The 19,251-nt window shown below is 45.0% G+C and overlaps 2 protein-coding genes across 3 annotated transcripts in view; one reads left to right on the top strand and one right to left on the bottom strand.

Moving 5' to 3' along the window:
• LOC110520353 (uncharacterized) overlaps nucleotides 1-3,920 on the bottom strand; it is a 31,118-nt gene extending 27,198 nt beyond the window's left edge. Inside the window, exon 1 of one of the 2 annotated variants that reach the window (XM_036974881.2) lies at nucleotides 3,294-3,920. In XM_036974881.2, coding sequence (XP_036830776.2) covers nucleotides 3,294-3,354 — 61 coding nt within the window. In that variant the 5' untranslated portion in view covers nucleotides 3,355-3,920. The remainder of the gene's footprint in view (nucleotides 1-3,293) is intronic. The other variant, XM_036974882.2, reaches the window with a different exon arrangement.
• A 6,513-nt stretch (nucleotides 3,921-10,433) lies between these two features.
• Nucleotides 10,434-19,251, top strand: part of LOC110520355 (polyprenol dehydrogenase-like) — a 29,392-nt gene continuing 20,574 nt past the window's right edge. Inside the window, exon 1 of the mRNA XM_090230597.1 lies at nucleotides 10,434-10,518. Coding sequence (XP_090086723.1) covers nucleotides 10,434-10,518 — 85 coding nt within the window. The remainder of the gene's footprint in view (nucleotides 10,519-19,251) is intronic.

Genomic DNA, 19,251 nt, shown 5'->3' on the forward strand with positions numbered 1-19,251 from the left:
TGTTTGCATTTGAAAGGTGTAAACACACATACAGTGGGGGATCATCTCTCTCTCACACACACACACACCCTCAATAATACACACACACTCCTACACACTCACCCACCCACTCACACACACACATAGACATAACCCTGGGGGAATGAGAGAGGCTGAGACTGGTTCTGAGTGTAGGGTGTAGTCTGCAGCTGGGCTGGATTGGGTTACTGAGGCAGCGCCCAGCCCTTTAGTACTGACATACATACGCACAAACACACACACACACACACACACACGCACACACACACACACACACACACACACACACACACACACAAACACGCACACAACCCATTCATCATGTACACACAAACCCACCTACACCCAAACAGAGCCTAGAGCACCATGACACTGTGACAGACCAGAACTCATCTCATGTGTGATATACAGTATCTCATGTGTGATATACAGTAAAGCTGTGTTCCAGCAATATGTTGGCACACTGAGATCACAGTATAATGTGAAGTTTTCATTAATGAACTGGCTTCAGATCAGAGTCTCCTGAGGGGAAGGAGGTGTGGCAGCCAGGACTCAGACTCTGTCTGTGGAAAACATAAACTATTATTTCACGACATTAACCAACATGACTTAGGCCAGATGAGACTGTAATAACTCTTATATCACATTAATACCAGGTCACAATCATTCTTAAAGCCAGATGCCTGTAGCCCTGCTAGTTGTGGAATAGAGATTGGTCAAAGGACAACACACAGGCCTATTGGTAAGAGATAGTACAGGATTATTGGGTACAGGGGTAGAGGGAGACAGACAGAGAGAAAAGAGAGAGTGGGGGAAGAGAGATAAAATGTGTGAAATAGAGGAAGGGTGACAGAACATGGACACGTGTTTGATATCTCAGATTGTTCTGTCAATTCTCACATAGAAACTTCATTGGGAGGAAGTATGTTTGACATGCTTTTTACATTTGTATCACAAACCATTTTCTAGACAACCATGATAGAAGTGGCCATTTTAGGCCCTTATAGACCCATACATGACTCCTGTGATCCTATGATCCTTGCACTATACATGGTACAGAAAACATCTTGGTGTCATTATACTCCCTATGGTGATCTCTCAAATATGGAGTGTATAGATTCTGAAATATACATTTTCACATTCTTATATTTAACATAAAAAATATGAATATTAATGATTTTGATTTTGCTTATAACAATATACTCTTCAAAAACATCACATTTCCAGAGTGGGCTCTCTGCTATTTTAATTGATATGACCCATTTTATACAGAGAAATTAACATTATAGGCAGTGGTGGAAAAAGTCATACATTCTCATACTTGAGTTAAAGTAAAGATACCTTAATAATAATAGAAAATGACTCAAGTAAAAGTGAAAGTCACCCAGTAAAATACAACTTGAGTAAAAGTCTAAAAGTATTTGGTTTTAAATATACTTAAGTATCAAAAGTAAAAGTAAAAGTACAAATCATTTAAAATTCCTTATAATAAACAAACCAGACGGCACAATTTTCTAGTTTTTTAAAGTTATTTACAGATAGCCAGGGTCACACTCAAACATTCAGACATAATTTAAAAACAAAGCATTTGTGTTTAGTGAGTCAGTCAGATCAGAGGCAGTAGGGATGGCCATGGATGTTCCCTTGATAAGTGTGCAAATTGGGCCATTTTCTGTCCTGCTAAGCATTCAAAATGTAACAAGTATTTTGGGTGTCACGGAAAATGCATAGAGTAAAAAGCACAGAATTTTCTTTAGGAATGTAGTAAAGTAAAAGTATAAAGTTGTCAAAAATATAAATAGTAAAGTAAAGTACAGATACCCCAAAAAACTACTTAAGTAGTCCTTTAAAGTATTTGTACTTAAATACTTTGCACCACTGATTATAGGTCATTAACCAATCACAGCACTCCTTTAGGATTTCACATTCAGAAAGTCAGCGGCAGGGAGGGAGTGTCCTTTGAATCCATTTTCCCATTCACTGTGTTGGTGGTGCTCATATAACGTATCATACCTTCAGAATTAGCAGAGAGCCCACTGGAAATGTGATGTACTTGTAGAGTATATTGTTCCAAACAATATGTCTTCAAATGAACTAAATCAAAAAGGGTCGTTTTGAGATAATAATATTAATATGTTTAATGTTGAATAAATTAATGTGAAAAATTGTATTTCAGGATCAAGACACTACATATTTTAGAGCACACTATAAGGAGTATAATGGCACCAATATGTTGTCTGTATCATGTACGGTTCACAGATCATAGGGTCTTACAGGAGGTATGTATAGGTCTAAAAATGGCCACTTTCATCATGATTAAAAATAATAATAATAATAATGGTTTGTGATACAAATGTAAAAAGCATTTCAAATATCCTTCCTCCCAATGTTTCCATGTCAGAATTGCTAGAACAATCTAAGACACCAAAAATATCTTCAGATTCTGCTGGCTTGGAATCACCCTACAGGAGTAGAGAGAAAGAAAAAAGAAAGGAAGAAAGAAAGAAAGGAACAGAACATGGACACAGACAGAGACAGTAAAGGGATCGATCACATTGTCCACAACCCACATGACTACATGTCCAGTAGGACACACCCTATAGGACACTCAATTAAATTAATTTTATAAATACCTTTTTACATCAGCATTTGTCACAAAATGCTTTATTAAACACACGTTTACCAGTGTACACACATTATAGATACATGCAGTACGACTATACTGTACATGCGGTAGGCCACACCTTATAGGACTATGAAGCTTTGGGCCAGTAACCAAAAGGTTGTTGGATCGAATCCCTGAGCTAACAAGGTAAAAATCTGTCGTTCTGCCCCTGAGCAAGGTAGTTAGCCCACTGTTCCTCGTGCCTGAGGACGTGGATGTCGATTAAATGCGGAAGACACATTTCAGTTGAATGCATTCAGTTGTACAACTGACTACGTATCCCCCTTCCCTTATATACATACAATATAATGCATATCTACACACCAACATCATTTCAGGCTGAAAAAATGATGCTATCTGGTACATAGCCAACAGTGTGGATTTATAAGGATACATCAGAGCAGGTTAATCAACATTATTGTTGTTCTGCATATCAGCCTCAGGTAGCGATAGACAGAAAAGGATTGAGGATGTATGTCATAGAAGTAGTGGGTGTAAAAGGTGTGAGTACTTGCCTAACTTGTCTAAGTAGAAACAGAAACATAAAGCACCATAAAATGAGTTGTAGAAGTGCTTACCAAAGTACATTAGTGGATGTAAAAGTTCTTACCCTGTGTCTTGGCTCCAATCACCAAACTGCCCAGCAGGAGAATCCACAGGTATGACATCATGGGAACACAGTGTGCTGAATTACAAAGCTGGAGTTTTAGACTTCTCTGTTGAATAGTGAAAATAATACAAGTAGTAATGATTATGTTTCTGGTATTGTAGACTGGGTATGTGTGTGATCTGATTATAGTTTCATGGCTATGTGTGTGATGTGATTATAGTTTCATGTTGCCTCCTCTGCTGCAGCAATCTTCTTACACCTTCTTTTTCTCTGCATGGAACTAACTTTAACGGGCGTGTCTTTCTCCCAGCCACACCCTAGACATAAACTGTATTGTTCTATCAGACACCGTGCGCTGCGAACACGTGCCTGGCTGCGAAGGCGTCGCGTAAATTTCTATGGGAATGGAAGGTGATTGACTAATTGAAAATCTGTTTACTAACCATAGTATGGATTGAAATCTTTATACGATGTCATGTTATTTGTGTGTAGAGATATGACATTTCGGCCCATGTGGAAGAAAGTACTATCGAACTGTAACTGTACAGTGACTTTTGAGAAAAGTACAGACAATATGACGCCGAATCATAGACACAGGACAAATACTCGCAGACAAACCTGTAGTGTAGTGGCCCAACTCTACGTAGCCTACCTGTGTGGTGACGATACCAATATGCGAGTGAGACCAGTGCAAATGGATGGTCTATTGTCGCCATCTAGTAATTCATAATGGAACTGAGATGAATTAATACGCTGAATTAGTGCGTGCTCTTATTATATGGTCATTAACGAAGCCCAAACTGACACCATGCTGATCATATTTATATGGATTTTCTATATATTCTATGTATAGAAAATAGAAAACCATATGTACATGGAACAAAAATATAAACACATGTAAAGTTTTGGTCTCATGTTTCATTCGCTGAAATAAAAGATCACGGAAATGTTCCATATGCACAAAATGCTTATTTCTCTCAAATGTTGTGCACAAATTTGTCTACATCCCTGTTAGTGAGCATTTCTCCTTTTCGAAGATAATCCATCCACCTGACAGGTGTGGCATATCAAGAAGCTGATTAAACAGCATTATCATTACACAGGTGCACCTTGTGCTGGGGACAATAAAAATCCACTCTAAAATGTGCACACAACACAATACCACAGATGTCTCAAGTTTTGAGGTAGGGTGCAGTTGGCATGCTGACTGCAGGAATGTCTACAAGATCTGTTGCCAGATAACTGAATGTTCATTTCTCTACCATAAGCTGCCTCCAACGCTGTTTTTGAGAATTTGGCAGCACATCCAACCAGCCTCACAACCGCAGACCACGTGCCTGCCCGGGACCTTCACATTCGGCTTCTTCAGCTGCAGGAACATCTGTGACTAGCCACCCAGACAGCTGATGAAACTGTGGGTTTGCACAACCAAATAATTTATGCGCAAACTGTCAGAAACCTTTCTGGGGAGCTCATCTGTGTTCTTGCTGTCCTCACCAGGGTCTTGACCAGACAGCAGTTCGGCGTCGTAACTGAATTCAGTGGGCAAATGTTCACATTCGATGACCACTGGCACCCTGGAGATGTGTGCTGTGCTCTTCATGGATTAATCCTGATTTCAACTGTATGGGGCAGATGGCAGACCACGTTGTGTGGGCGAGCGGTTTGCTGATGTCAACGTTGTGACCAGAGAGCCCCATGGTGGTGGTGAGGTTATGGTATGGGCAGGCATAAGCAACGGACAATGAACACAATTGCATTTTATCAAGGGCAATTAGAAAGCACAGAGATACCTGATGAGATTCTGAGAACCATTGTCGTGCCATTCGTCCGCCACCATCACCTCATGTTTCAGCATGATAATGCACGGCCCCATGTTGCAAGGATCTGTACACAATTCCTGGAAGCTGAAAATGTCCCAGTTATTCCGTAGCCTGCATACTCACCAGACTTTTCAATGGCTGTTTGGGATGCTCTGAATCGAGATGTAGGCTAGCGTGTTCCAGTTCCCTCGAATATCCAGCAATTTAACACAGCCATTGAAGAGGAGTGGGACAACATTCCACAGGCCACAACACAACATCCCGATCAACAAACTCTTATGTGTCCCACTGCATGAGGCAAATTGTGGTCACACCAGATACTGACAAGTTTTCTGATCAACAGCCTTACATTTTTTAAAGGTATCTGTGACCAACAGATTCCCAGTCATGTGAAATCCATAGATTTGGGCCTAATGCATTTATTTAAATTGACGGATTTCCTTATATGAACTGTAACTCTTTACAATCTTTGAAATTGTTGCATGTTAACCGTTAGGGTACCATCTTATCCGAATTGTTCCAATGAAATTAATAGACTAATGTTGATGACCAAGATGATGCTGATGATACAAATAAATCTAGAAATATAGACCTATACTAATGAATAACATAGCTCTATGAAATAAACCTAAATCATGTTCAAATTAACGAATCGTATTGCTGGCATGAAAAAAGTATCCTCACTGTGATTTCTTATCATACAATATGATATAATACATATAGATTTACTACTAACAGAGAGAATGTATAGCCACGATAATGATGTGGTATAGCCTCGAGTCGAGACAGGACCGACCGTGTTATTATTATCATTATTACCAAGCCCCTCACAGCATGTGCTGCCTGCTGGTCGCCCTCGAGCGCCTTTAACCGGGTTGACCACACGCCTCACGGAGAGGAATAATAATCAACGGGTTTCTCTCGAGACTCGCAGCAAGCAGCTACAGCGCGCAACTTGGAGATCCCCCGATTCAACTGGGTTCTGATGGATTTTATTAGATTTATTATTTAGACTTTCTCCTTCACTATGTTCATTATTTATTCAGATTTATTAGTATTGTTGACTGTGGATTTCATACGTGGAGATACCGTTTGGTTTAATAGCCCTCAGGAATTGATGTTCCATTTGGAGCGAAGCCCTGAGTTGTTTGCATGTGTGAGTGTGTGTGTTTAGGTGAGTGTGTGAGTGAGTGTGTCCACACGTCCATCCTCAACAGTTGATGCTGACAGAGATCAGAGAAGTGTGTTATTGAGACGTGGTCCTTCACTGCGTCGCTCAGCGCGGACTCCGACACACACACACACACACACACACAGAAACCCTTACGCACGCACAAACACACACAGGCGGGCGCACACACACAGTGTGCTGTCTGTCACACACTGTCTGCCGATGAGCTGTCATGCAGTCGTTCCTCTCTCCAGTGAACAAGGCTATTCTAGTAGCTCTGTTCATCTTCGCCATCCTCCTCATCCTCTATGTGATCCTCTGGTACATTTGTAGAGACGTGGACTGCGACCACGGCATCTGATCTGATTAACACCGGGAACACCACCGAAAAACGGAGACGCGTCTGACAGAGGGTCACCCTGGTAAGTCAGCATGCCTCCTCTGCTCTACGCGCGCGCGCGCGCGCGCGTGTGTGTGTGTGTGTGTGTGGCTCAAGTGACAAAACAAGTGTTTCCTCTAACAGCATCAGTATCATGAGAAAAACAGAAACAGTGCCGTGCATAACCTGGTTCCCGCTGGCACCTCCAGTCCGGTATGAAAGGTCGTTTTTACCTAACCTTTATTTACCAGAAATGTCTTAAGGCTGAGAACCTCTTTTTGTGAGAGACCGAGCAAGAAAGAAAAATAATTTTAGGCCAATCACAATCCAATTCGAGGAGCATACGTTTGTCTTCATTTAGATTTTTTGGGGTCTTATTCATGCAATTTCCCCCCAATAACACTAACAGTAGTGTCGCTGTGACCATAGTGTCATCACCATCAGAAAAGGTGACACAATGTCATCACCTACAGGAATGTTGTGTTATCTTCTCCAGTCTGAGTGGAGAGGTTGGCTGCGCGGGAACCGGCGTTTGGATGTAAGACATGCATTAGCAATACTGATCTATAATCACAGTGTGTGTGTGTGTGTGTGTGTGTGTGTGTTCGTGCGTGCGTCCGTGCGCCCGTGCGCGTGTAGGTGTGCATGTGAGCTTCATAGTTCATGTTCAGTTCATCTCGTCTCTAAGGGTAGCCTAAGATCTGACATTGGCAATGGCATTATCATTTAACACGATCAAACAAACAGGATTATTCTTCCCCCTATAGAATACCATGTCTTCTTGTGCCATGCAGCAATCATTTGACGTTTGTCGCTGGTACTGTATTCCCTAGACTTTTGCCGATACGCGTTCGTTTGTGACCTCTGCTGCTGCTCAATTAAAACATCTAAAGATGTCATATATGCTTTATATTTACTGTCATATATGCTTTTACAACCCTGCACCCAAAGACTTTGTACCAAGAATAACGATGAGCGTGCCATTTATTCTACCCTTTATTCCGTTAATCATCATAGCCATGCCGAGTCAATGTTGCTTTTTACGCATAGGCGTCCTTGACTTCAGCTGACATTTGGCGCTCTTTGCGTGCATGTATGAGAGAGAGAGACAGAGAAAGAAAGAGAAGAGAGAGAGAAAGAGAATGAGAGAGAGAGAGAGAGAATGAGAGAGAATGAGAGAGAGAGAGAGAGAGTTTCAGTGAATTACATTATCTCTCTGCGTTACCACTGCGGTTGACCTAATGGTAACCATGTCGAAAACCCGAACCTAGTCAGTTGTGGTTCAGGGTAAACGATGGATAAGCCGCAAGATAAAGTGTGATGGTGCAATGCAACTAACTGTTGTTAAATTAATGTGACTGTAGAAAATCCATTGTATTTGTCCCTATACTTAAATAAAGGATCACCTGATCAACAGATCAACAATCCCACAGTGTTCAGATCCAGCTGAACCTGTAGAAGCCGACTGACAGAATAACAGCTTCTCTCCTGCCTGGTGGAAACAAATAAACCATCCAACATGAGGGGCTGAAGGACACATCAAGGACACCATGTGTGTTTGTTGTGTGTTCGGGGGGGGGGGGGGGGGGGGTTAATGGCGTGAGCCGGGTTACCGAGATTTACCGGGAATTACCACCCTTAACCACTCCCTTTTCCGGTGATAAGTAATTGCGAGAAACCGGTCAATTGTAATACATTATTTATTTGAACAGCATGGCGTGGAACGGAACTGTTCAATTATTGGCGATGTCTAAATCTGGCTTCTCTACCACCTCAGCATGATGAATCAACGCTCAGACAGACATCCCATCTCAGTATGGAGCGCAGTTCACAATGCATGTAGACCTATCATCTCATCATAGTCACTTTTTTTTTCTTGTGACAGGTATGGCCTACATTTGCTGCAGCATAGCCTATGCTACAGTAATACAAATACAGAATGCACGTCTAATTTACCCATCTCCATCTGGCTTTCGGGGGTCACCTTCTTAATTAATTGTAAAAATAATATTTTTTTTAAATCGCAGCTGCAGAGTTTTGAAACAGCCTACCACTCGAATATCGTTGCTTTAAATCAGTGCACACGGGAGCACTCTCAGTCTTTCTCTCTCTCCATCAACTCCATTCAAATTGCTTCCAAGAGAGATAATCCCGTTCTAGAGTGATATATAGCCCTATATATAGATGTTCTAGCCTACCTCTTTCAGGTAATATATTCAATGTAGTATTAGCCTTCAATTTAGCTAATTAATGATGGTTTATGCTTAATAAGCGGCTAATGTATAGCCTCTGTCTCTTGCGAAATATGCAAGCACCTGTTCTTTGCTGACCTATCTGTAAAAAGCGCTCCTTAGCTCTAGGAGTCCCTTCCCGGAAAAGCTAGACTAGAATAGCTGGCTTGAATTATTATGTTGTTTTTGCATTTCTTATACCAATAGATTATTCAAAGAGGGATGCAAGCTATTTTTTGCTGAATGTTAAATACAGCAGCCAATAGAACTCACAGTTAGTTTGAAAGAAGAGCGAACGAGGATGGGTGTGCGCTATAACAGTTATTTATTCAGACTCATAACCATTCAATCAATCTTCTGTGAAGAGAAATTAAATCCTTCTGCATCTGATTCTAGTCCTATATTATTCAATGATGTCATTAGAATGAGGAAGAGAAGGACAATGACACTTATTTAATTGACCTATTGAAAGCGAGGAAGGAATGAAGAAACAATAGATAGAGGAAGAAGAGGTAGGCTAATAACATTAGGGGAAATACGCATTGTACAAATAGGCCCTCTTTTATAAAAGAAAATGTAATCAAATTCGCTAGCCTATACTTGTAACTGTAACTAGTACGCATGTGCTGCACCATAATCACATGTTCTCTGCTGCTTTATCATGAATTGAATGATGTGCATAATTCCAGTCCATATAATACAGTATACTACAATACAGTAATACAGTTCACACTTAAAAATATAAGCCTACTCGAGCTAGTTTAATTTATTTACCCAAGGAAGCATATAATCTCATCAAAAAAAGAAACCTCCCTTTTTCAGAACCCTGTCTTTCAAAGATCAATTAAGGTCACAGTTATGAAAATTTAGGACACTAAAGAGGCCTTTCTACTGACTCTGAAAAACACCAAAAGAAAGATGCTGTCACGCCCTGGCCTTAGATAACTTTGTTTTCTTTATTAGGGTGCGACTTCGGGGTTTTATGTGTTTTGGCATGTCTAGGGGTTTGTATGTTTATGGGGCTGTTACCTGTCTAGGTAAATTGTATGTCTATGGTTGCCTAGATTGGTTCTCAATTAGAGGCAGCTGTCCATCGTTGTCTCTGATTGGGAACCATATTTAGGCAGCCATATTCTTTGGGTATTTTGTGGGTGATTGTTTCCTGTGTCAGTGTTTGTGCCACACGGGACTGTTTCGGTTAGTTCACGTTTATTGTTTTGTATATGTGTTCATGTTCAGTTTTTCTTATTAAAAACCATGGACACCTACCACGCTGCATATTGGTCCGAGCCTTGTTTCACCTCTTCAGAGGAAGAGGAGGAAATATGCCGTGACAGAATCACCCACCAAAACAGGACCAAGCAGCGTGGTGACAGGCAGCGGCAGGAGGAGCAGCGATGTCAGGATTATTGGATTTGAGAGCAGAATCTGGACTATACAACTTGGGAAGAGATAGACAGGTGGGCGGTCGACCCAGGGAGAGTGCCGGAGCCCGCCTGGGATTTGCTGGAGCAGTGTGAGGAGGCTTACAGGAGAATGGAGTTGGAGAAACGAGCACGGCGGCGCGGTAGGAAGCACGAGAGTCAGCCCCTAAAATTTCTTGGGAGTATGGCGAAGCCAGGTAGGAGACCTGCGCCAACTTCCTGTGCTTACCAGAGAGCGAGAGAGACCGGGCAGGCACCGTGTTATGCTGTGGAGCGCACGGTGTCTCCAGTGCGGGTGCATAGCCCGGTGCGGTACATTCCAGCTCCTCGGATCAGCCGGGCTAGAGTGGGCATCGAGCCAGGTATTGTTGGGCTGGCTCGGTGCTCAAGAGCTCCAGTGCACCTGCACGGTCCGGTCTATCCAGTGCCACCTCCACGCACCAGCCCTCCAGTGGCAGCCCCCGCACCAGGCTTCCTATGGTGTCCAGAGCCCAGTACTCCCTGTTCCTCCTCCCCGCACTCGCCCTGTGGTGCGTGTCCTCGGCCCAGTACCACCAGCGCCGGCACCACGCACCAGGCCTACAGTGCGCCTCGCCTGTCCAGAGCTGCTAGAGTCTCCCGCCTGTCCAGAGCTGCTAGAGTCTCCCGCCTGTCCAGGGCTGCTAGAGTCTCCCGCCTGTCCAGAGCTGCTAGAGTCTCCCGCCTGTTTTTTTTATTTTTTTATTTTACCTTTATTTAACCAGGCAAGTCAGTTAAGAACAAATTCTTATTTTCAATGACGGCCTAGGAACAGTGGGTTAACTGCCTGTTCAGGGGCAGAACGACAGATTTGTACCTTGTCAGCTCGGGGATTTGAACTTGAAACCTTCCGGTTACTAGCCCAACGCTCTAACCACTAGGCTACCCTGCCGCCCCGCCTGTCCTGCCGCCCCGCCTGTCCAGAGCTGGCCTGCCGCCCCCCCTGCCGCCCAGCCTGTCCTGCCGCCCCGCCTGTCCAGAGCTGCTAGAGCCGCCAGAGCCGCCAGTCTGCAAGGAGCCGCCAGAGCCGCCAGTCTGCATGGAGCCGCCAGAGCCGCCAGTCAGCCAGGATCCGCCAGAGCCGCCAGTCAGCCAGGATCCGCCAGAGCTGCCAGTCAGCCAGGATCCGCCAGCTGCCATTCAGCCAGGATCCACCAGAGCCACCATTCAGCCAGGATCCGCCAGAGCCGCCATTCAGCCAGGATCCGCCAGAGCCGCCAGTCAGCCAGGATCTGCCAGAGCCGCCAGTCAGCCAAGATCCGCCAGAGCCGCCAGTCAGCCAGGATCTGCCAGAGCATGCAGTCAGCCAGATCTGCCAGAGTCGTCAGCCAGTCCGGAGCTGCCCTTCAGTCCGGAGCTGCCCTTCAGTCCGGAGCTGCCCCTTAGTCTGGAGCTACCCCTCAGTCCCGAGCTGCCCCTCAGTCCGGAGCCGCTCCTCAGTCCAGTGGGGCCATTTAGTAGGGTTGCCAATCCTAGGTCGGCGGCGAGGTTCGCTGTTCCTAGAATGCCACAAAAGCGGACTAAGACTATGGTGGAGTGGGGTCCACGTCCCACGCCAGCCGTGGACAGACGCCCACCCAGACCCTCCCCTATGGGTTTAGGTGTGCGGCCGGGAGTCTGCACCTTTGGGGGGGGGGGGTGCTGTCACTCCCTGGCCTTAGTTATCTTTGTTTTCTTTATTATTTTGGTTAGGTCAGGGTGTGACATGGGGGTTGTATGTGTTTGTCTTGTCTAGGGGTTTGTATGTTTATGGGGCTGTCCCCTGTCTAGGTAAATTGTATGTCTATGGTTGCCTAGATTGGTTCTCAATCTGTATGTGTTCATGTTCAGTTTTTCTTATTAAAAACCATGGACACCTACCACGCTGCATATTGGTCCGATCCTTGTTTCACGTCTTCAGAGGAAGAGGAGGAAATCTGCCGTGACAGATGCCCAGGGTTCCTGCTCATCTGTGTGAACGTGCCTTAGGCATGCTGCAAGGAGGCATGAGGACTGCAGATGTGGCCAGGGCAAAAAATTGTCCGTACTGTGAGACGCCTAAGACAGCGCTACAGGGAGACAGGATGGACAGCTGATCATCCTTGCAGTGGCAGACCACGTGTAACAACACCTGCACAGGATTGGTACATCTGAACATCACACCTGTGGGACAGGTACAGGATGGCAACAACGAATGCCCAAGTTACACCAGGAACATACAATCCCTCCATCAGTGCTAAGACTCTTTGCAATAGGCTGAGAGAGAGGCTGGACTGGGGGCTTGTAGGCCTGTTGTAAGGCAGGTCTTCACCAGACATCACCGGCAACAATGTCGCCTATGGGCACAAACCCACCGTTGCTGGAACAGACAGGACTGGCAAAAAATGCTCTTCACTGACGAGTCACGGTTTTGTCTCACCAGAGGTGATGGTCGAATTCATGTTTATCGTCGAAGGAATGAGCGTTACACCAAGGCCTGTACTCTGGAGCGGGATCGATTTGGAGGTGGAGGGTCCATCATGGTCTGGGCGGTGTGTCACAACGCTGTGCGTTACAGGGAAGACATCCTCCTCCCTCATGTGGTACCCTTCCTGCAGGCTCATCCTGACATGACCCTCCAGCATGACAATGCCACCAGCCATACTGCTCGTTCTGTGCATGATTTCCTGCAAGACAGGAATATCAGTGTTCTGCCATGGCCAGCGAAGAGCCTGTAGAGGTCTATAATTTTTATCATAGGTATCTATCGATCTATCTCACTTCAACTGTGAGAGACGGAATCTAAAAAATAAAAATAAAAAAAAAATCCAGAAAATCACATTGTATGATTTTTAAGTAATTAATTTGCATTTTATTGCATGACATAAGTATTTGATCACCTCCTGTTCTCCACTCATTACCTGTATTAACTGCACCTGTTTGAAATCGTTACCTGTATAAAAGACACCTGTCAACACACTCAAGCAAACAGACTACAACCTCTCCACAATGGCCAAGACCAGAGAGCTGTGTAAGGACATCAGGGATAAAATTGTAAACCTGCACAAGGCTGGGATGGGCTACAGGACAATAGGCAAGCAGCTTGGTGAGAAGGCAACAACTGTTGGCGCAATTATTAGAAAATGGAAGAAGTTCAAGATGACGGTCAATCACCCTCAGTCTGGGGCTCCATGCAATATCTCACCTTGTGGGGCATCAATGATCATGAGGAAGGTGAGGGATCAGCCCAGAACTACACAGCAGGACCTGGTCAATGACCTGAAGAGAGCTGGGACCACAGTCTCAAAGAAAACCATTAGTAACACACTACGCCATCATGGATTAACATTCTGCAGTGCACGCAAGGTCCCCCTGCTCAAGCCAGCGCATGTCCAGGCCCGTCTGAAGTTTGCCAATGACCATCTGAATGATCCAGAGGAGGAATGGGAGAAGGTAATGTGGTCTGATGAGACAAAAATAGAGCTTTTTGGTCTAAACTCCACTCGCCGTGTTTGGAGGAGAAGGAGGAGTACAACCCCAAGAACACCATCCCAACCGTGAAGCATGGAGGTGGAAACATCATGCTTTGGGGATGCTTTTCTGAAAAGGGGACAGGACGACTGCACCGTATTGAGGGGAGGATGGATGGGGCCATGGATCGCGAGATCTTGGCCAACAACCTCCTTCCCTCAGTAAGAGCATTGAAGATGGGTCGTGGCTGGGTCTTCCAGCATGACAACGACCCAAAACACACAGCCAGGGCAACTAAGGAGTGGCTCCGTTAGAAGCATCTCAAGGTCCTGGAGTGGCCTAGCCAGTCTCCAGACCTGAACCCAATATAAAATCTTTGGAGGGAGCTGAAAGTCCGTATTGCCCAGCGACAGCCCTGAAACCTGAAGAATCTGGAGAAGGTCTGAATGGAGGAGTGGGCCAAAATCCCTGCTGCATTGTGTGCAAACCTGGTCAAGAACTACTGGAAACGTATGATCTCTGTAATTGCAAACAAAGGTTTCTGTACCAAATATTAAGTTCTGCTTTTCTGATGTATCAAATACTTATTTCATGCAATAAAATGCAAATTAATTTCTTAAAAATCATACAATGTGATTTTCTGGATTTTTGCTTTAGATTCCATCTCTCACAGTTGAAATATACCTATGATTTAAATTACAGACTCTACATGCTTCGTAAGTAGGAAAATCTGCAAAATCGGCAGTGTATCAAATACTAGTTCTCCCCACTGTATGTACTGGAGGAACAGTCATTTGGGCTTTTTTGGGTGTGGAAGTCCAGACATAACACTGTCTATGTGGAAGCCCAGTCAGAACACTGTCTATGTGGAAGCCCAGACAGAGCACTGTCTATGTGGAAGCCCAGTCAGAGCACTGTCTAAGTGGAAGTTGAGACAGAGCACTGTCTATGTGGAAGCCCAGACAGAACACTGTCTATGTGGAATCCCAGTCAGAACACAGTCTATGTGGAAGCCCAGACAGAGCACTGTCTATGTGGAAGCCCAGACAGAGCACTAGAATTGTTCGGTACGATTTTCATGAAATGGGTTTCCATGGCCGAGCAGCTGCACACAAGCCTAAGATCACCATGTGCATTGCCAAGCATCGGCTTGAGTGGCTTAAAGCTCGCTGCCATTGGACTCTGGAGCAGTGGAAATGTGTTCTCTGGAGTAATAAATCACGCTTCCCATCTGGCAGTCCGACAGACAAACCAGGGTTTGGCGGATGCCAGGAAAATTCTACCTTCCCCAATGCATAGTGGCAACTGTAAAGTTTGGTGGAGGAGGAATAATGGTACGGGACTGTTTTTCATGGTTCGGGCTAGGCCCCTTAGTTCCAGTGATGGGAAATCTTAACGCTACAGCATACAATTATATTCTGGATGATTCTGTACTTCCAATATTGTGGCAACATTTGGGGGAAGGCCCTTTCCTGTTTTATCATGACAATGCCTCTGTGCACAAAGCGAGGTCCATACAGAAATGGTTTGTCAAGATTGGTGTGGAAGAACTTGACTGGCCTGCACATAGCCCTGAACGCAACCCCATTATACACCTTTGGGATGAATTGGAATGCCGACTGCGAGACAGGCCTAATCGCCCAACATCAGTGCCCGACCTCACTAATGCTCTTGTGGCTAAATGGAAGCAAGTCCTCGCAACTCCATATTGAGGCCCATGATTTTGGAATGAGATGTTTGGCGTCCAGGTGTCCACATACTTTTGGCCATGTAGTGTATCTAACGTGACCAATACTCTAATCAAGCGGTATGTCATGCATTGACTATATGTATCTCATAATGGATGGTAATCCATCCAGTCTGCACATTGGGAGATGTGTTCCACAAAATCTTCATTACAAATGAGAAAAAGTTTCAAACTTCTGTAAATCAGTTATTTTAAATGGAAGGAGGAGACACAAGGAGACCTTAGTAAACCTTTTCAGACAGACAAAACCTCCGTAGTGTATTCTTTCAGACAGACAAAACCTCCGTAGTGTATTCTTTCAGACAGACAAAAAACTTTGTCTGAGACACTTCTGAAGCTTCATTTCCCCTGTGTCTGACAGGGAGAGGAGAGAACAGCCAGTGATACACTGATGGCTCTGTGGCCTGTTCAAATCTTTGTCCATGATTGCCTTGTGTTAGACAGGTGAGTGTGTTGCTCTAGTGACAGTCTGAGAAAGTAGAGCAGGAAAAGGCTCAGTGGGACTTAGTGCCACACACATACACAGGCCATCCATCCCATCTCCCTCCTCATCTTATACACACACACACACACACACGCACACACACGCACACACACACACACACACACACACACACACACACACACACACACACACACACACACACACACACACACACACACACACACACACACACACACACACACACACACACACACACACACACACACACACACACACACACACACACACACACACACCTCAGAACATAAAAAAACAGATCCTGTGTGACTCAGCTGTTATGTAAAGTCCATCTCTGATAGGACTGCCTTAGGCTAACTGTCAGTCCAACCCAGATACACACACATCACGCTGCAGTGCGACTAACCCTTAATGCTGATGTGATGTGTGTCTGCTCTGTCCTCGCACCGCTTATGCTATACATGAGGCAGAAAAACAATGGAGAGGTCTATTTACTTTAATTGTCAATTTATTAAATCTGAAGTTTGAATTGAAAAAGTCAATATGGCTGAATCAGGCTAGCAAGTGAGCAAATTCGTAGGGGAGGCTAATTACTTTCTGACTCACCTGGATTTATCTTCATGAATTCTCAGTACTGGGGAGTGGCTGCACCCATAGCTGCTCTTGTTGCGCATCAGAAAGTCGCTGCCCCCTGTCATGTGGTGCTAAACTTCAACATTTCGGTTGTGTTACGGTCGCTCCAGCTGGGCTGAATTGCTCTAGCGGTGCTGAATTAAATCAAGTAAAAACTGTTTCCTCTGTGTCTGTGCTATGAGCCCAAGGCTACTGTTTCCTCTGTGTCTGTGCTATGAGCCCAAGGCCACTGTTTCCTCTGTGTCTGTGCTATGAGCCCAGGGTACTGTTTCCTCGGTGTCTGTGCTATGAGCCCAGGGTCACTGTTTCCTCTGTGTCTGTGCTATGAGCCTACGTCACTGTTTTCTCTGTGTCTGGGCTACGAGCCCAGGGTGACTGTTTCCTCTGTGTCTGTGCTATGAGCCCAAGGCCACTGTTTCCTCTGTGTCTGTGCTATGAGCCCAGGGTACTGTTTCCTCTGTGTCTGGGCTATGAGCCCAGGGTGTCTGTTTCCTCTGTGTCTGTGCTATGAGCCCAAGGCCACTGTTTCCTCTGTGTCTGTGCTATGAGCCCAGGGTTCACGGTTTCCTCTGTGTCTGTGCTATGAGCCCAAGGCCACTTTTCCTCTGTGTCTGTGCTATGAGCCCAATTCCCTGTTTCCTCTGTGTCTGTGCTATGAGCCCAAGGCTACTGTTTCCTCAATGTCTATGCTATGAGCCCAGGGACACTGTTTCCTCTGTGTCTGTGCTATGAGCCCAGGGTCAATGTTTCCTCTGTGTCTGGGCTATGAGCCCAAGGCCACTTTTCCTCTGTGTCTGTGTCTGTGCTATGAGCCCAGGGTCACTGTTTCCTCTGTGTCTGTGCTATGAGCCTACGTCGATGTTTCCTCTGTGTCTGTGCTATGAGCCTATGTCACTGTTTCCTCTGTGTCTGTGCTATAAGCCCAGGGTCACTGTTTCCTCTGTGTCTGTGCTATGAGCCCAGGATCACTGTTTCCTCTGTGTCTGTGTTATGAGCCCAGGGTTACTGTTTCCTCTGTATCTGTGCTATGAGCCCAAGGCCACTTTTCCTCTGTGTCTGTGCTATGAGCCTATGTTACTGTTTCCTCTGTGTCTGTGCTATAAGCCCAGGGTTCACTGTTTCCTCTGTGTCTGTGCTATGAGCCCAGGGTCACTGTTTCCTCTGTGTCTGTGTTATGAGCCCAGGGTCACTGTTTCCTCTGTGTCTGTGCTATGAGCCCAAGGCCACTTTTCCTCTGTGTCTGTGCTATGAGCCCAATGCTACTGTTTCCTCTGTGTCTGGGCTATGAGCCCAAGGCCACTTTTCCTCTGTGTCTGGGCTATGAGCCCAGGGAATTGTGTTGTGAGGTGTCATTATCCTCCCTCCCTCCCACTCCTTCTGTCCATCCCTCCTTCTTTCCCATCCCTTTCTCCCGTCCCAATTTTACTATTTTTTTCCATGGGGTAGTTTTGCAGCTAATTTCCTGCAATTCTAAACATTTTGCCATGACTTATACCATGTTAATAATAACGACTGCACCTCCTTAGACCTCTCTTTAACCCAGACTAAAACTGTCCTAGAGCTAGCTTTCCCTCCTTGCACACAGGCATTTCTTCACCCAGGGATAAATGTTAACCCATACGTCTCACTGAGCACATTTTGCCATGAGGCATAGAAACATTTTAGCAATTTTATAACAAAAGTCATGCAATTCTACTCATTTTGCCATGGGGCAGATCATTTTCTTGGTAGTTTTAAAGCTAATTTCCTGCAATTCTACATATTTTGCCATGACTTATGCCATCTTAATGATATCTGAGTGAGAGTGACTAACAAAATGAAAGGGGGACCCTTGAAGGTTAGGGCACCTGGTGTCCTGTGTGACTGATCGGTAGACTAACTTACCAATCTAAAAATTGTTAGCTGACATGGCTAACAAGAGAAAAATTGCTGATGCACAACCAAATATTGAACTTGCACATTGTGTATTCTACTATTCTAACTCTCAACAGTAAGTTAGGATCCCGACAGAGTTCTAAAAATAAAAATGTAACTATTAAACATTCTGGGTCAGGGGGTGCCTAGCGGCCTTGGACCCTAAACCACCGCTTAAGTCACTTATGCCTGGAGCCGGCCCTGCACACACACACACACACCACGTTGTGTGTACAATGACAATGGTGTGTGAGGTCCTCCTGTTTGGCATCACTAATGGAAACACCAGATCATTGAGAACTGTAAGAAAGTCACGTGACCAGAGGTATTACACACACGCACATCTTTTCATTAGAGTTGGCTACTGACGGAGACTCGCTGCACAGAGCGACTGCTGCGGTGCTCCTCTCTCTCGCTCTCTCCGTCTCTCTCTCTCTCTTTCTTCTCTCTCTGCCTCTAGGGCTTTTCAGACTGCACATCCTTAGCCCTCTCTTTAACCCAGGCTAAAACTGTCCTAGAGCTAGCTTACCCTCCTTGCACACAGGCATTTGTTCACCCAGGGATAAACATTAACCTAGGGATAAATGTTCACCCAGGGATAAACATTAACCTAGGGATAAATGTTCACCCAGGGATAAACATTAACCTAGGGATAAATGTTAACCCAGGGATAAACATTAACCTAGGGATAAATGTTCACCCAGGGATAAACATTAACCTAGGGAT

The sequence above is a fragment of the Oncorhynchus mykiss genome, chromosome 3 (assembly GCF_057628025.1).
Source record: "Oncorhynchus mykiss isolate SJ-2025 chromosome 3, ASM5762802v1, whole genome shotgun sequence".
Taxonomy (NCBI): Eukaryota; Metazoa; Chordata; class Actinopteri; order Salmoniformes; family Salmonidae; genus Oncorhynchus; species Oncorhynchus mykiss.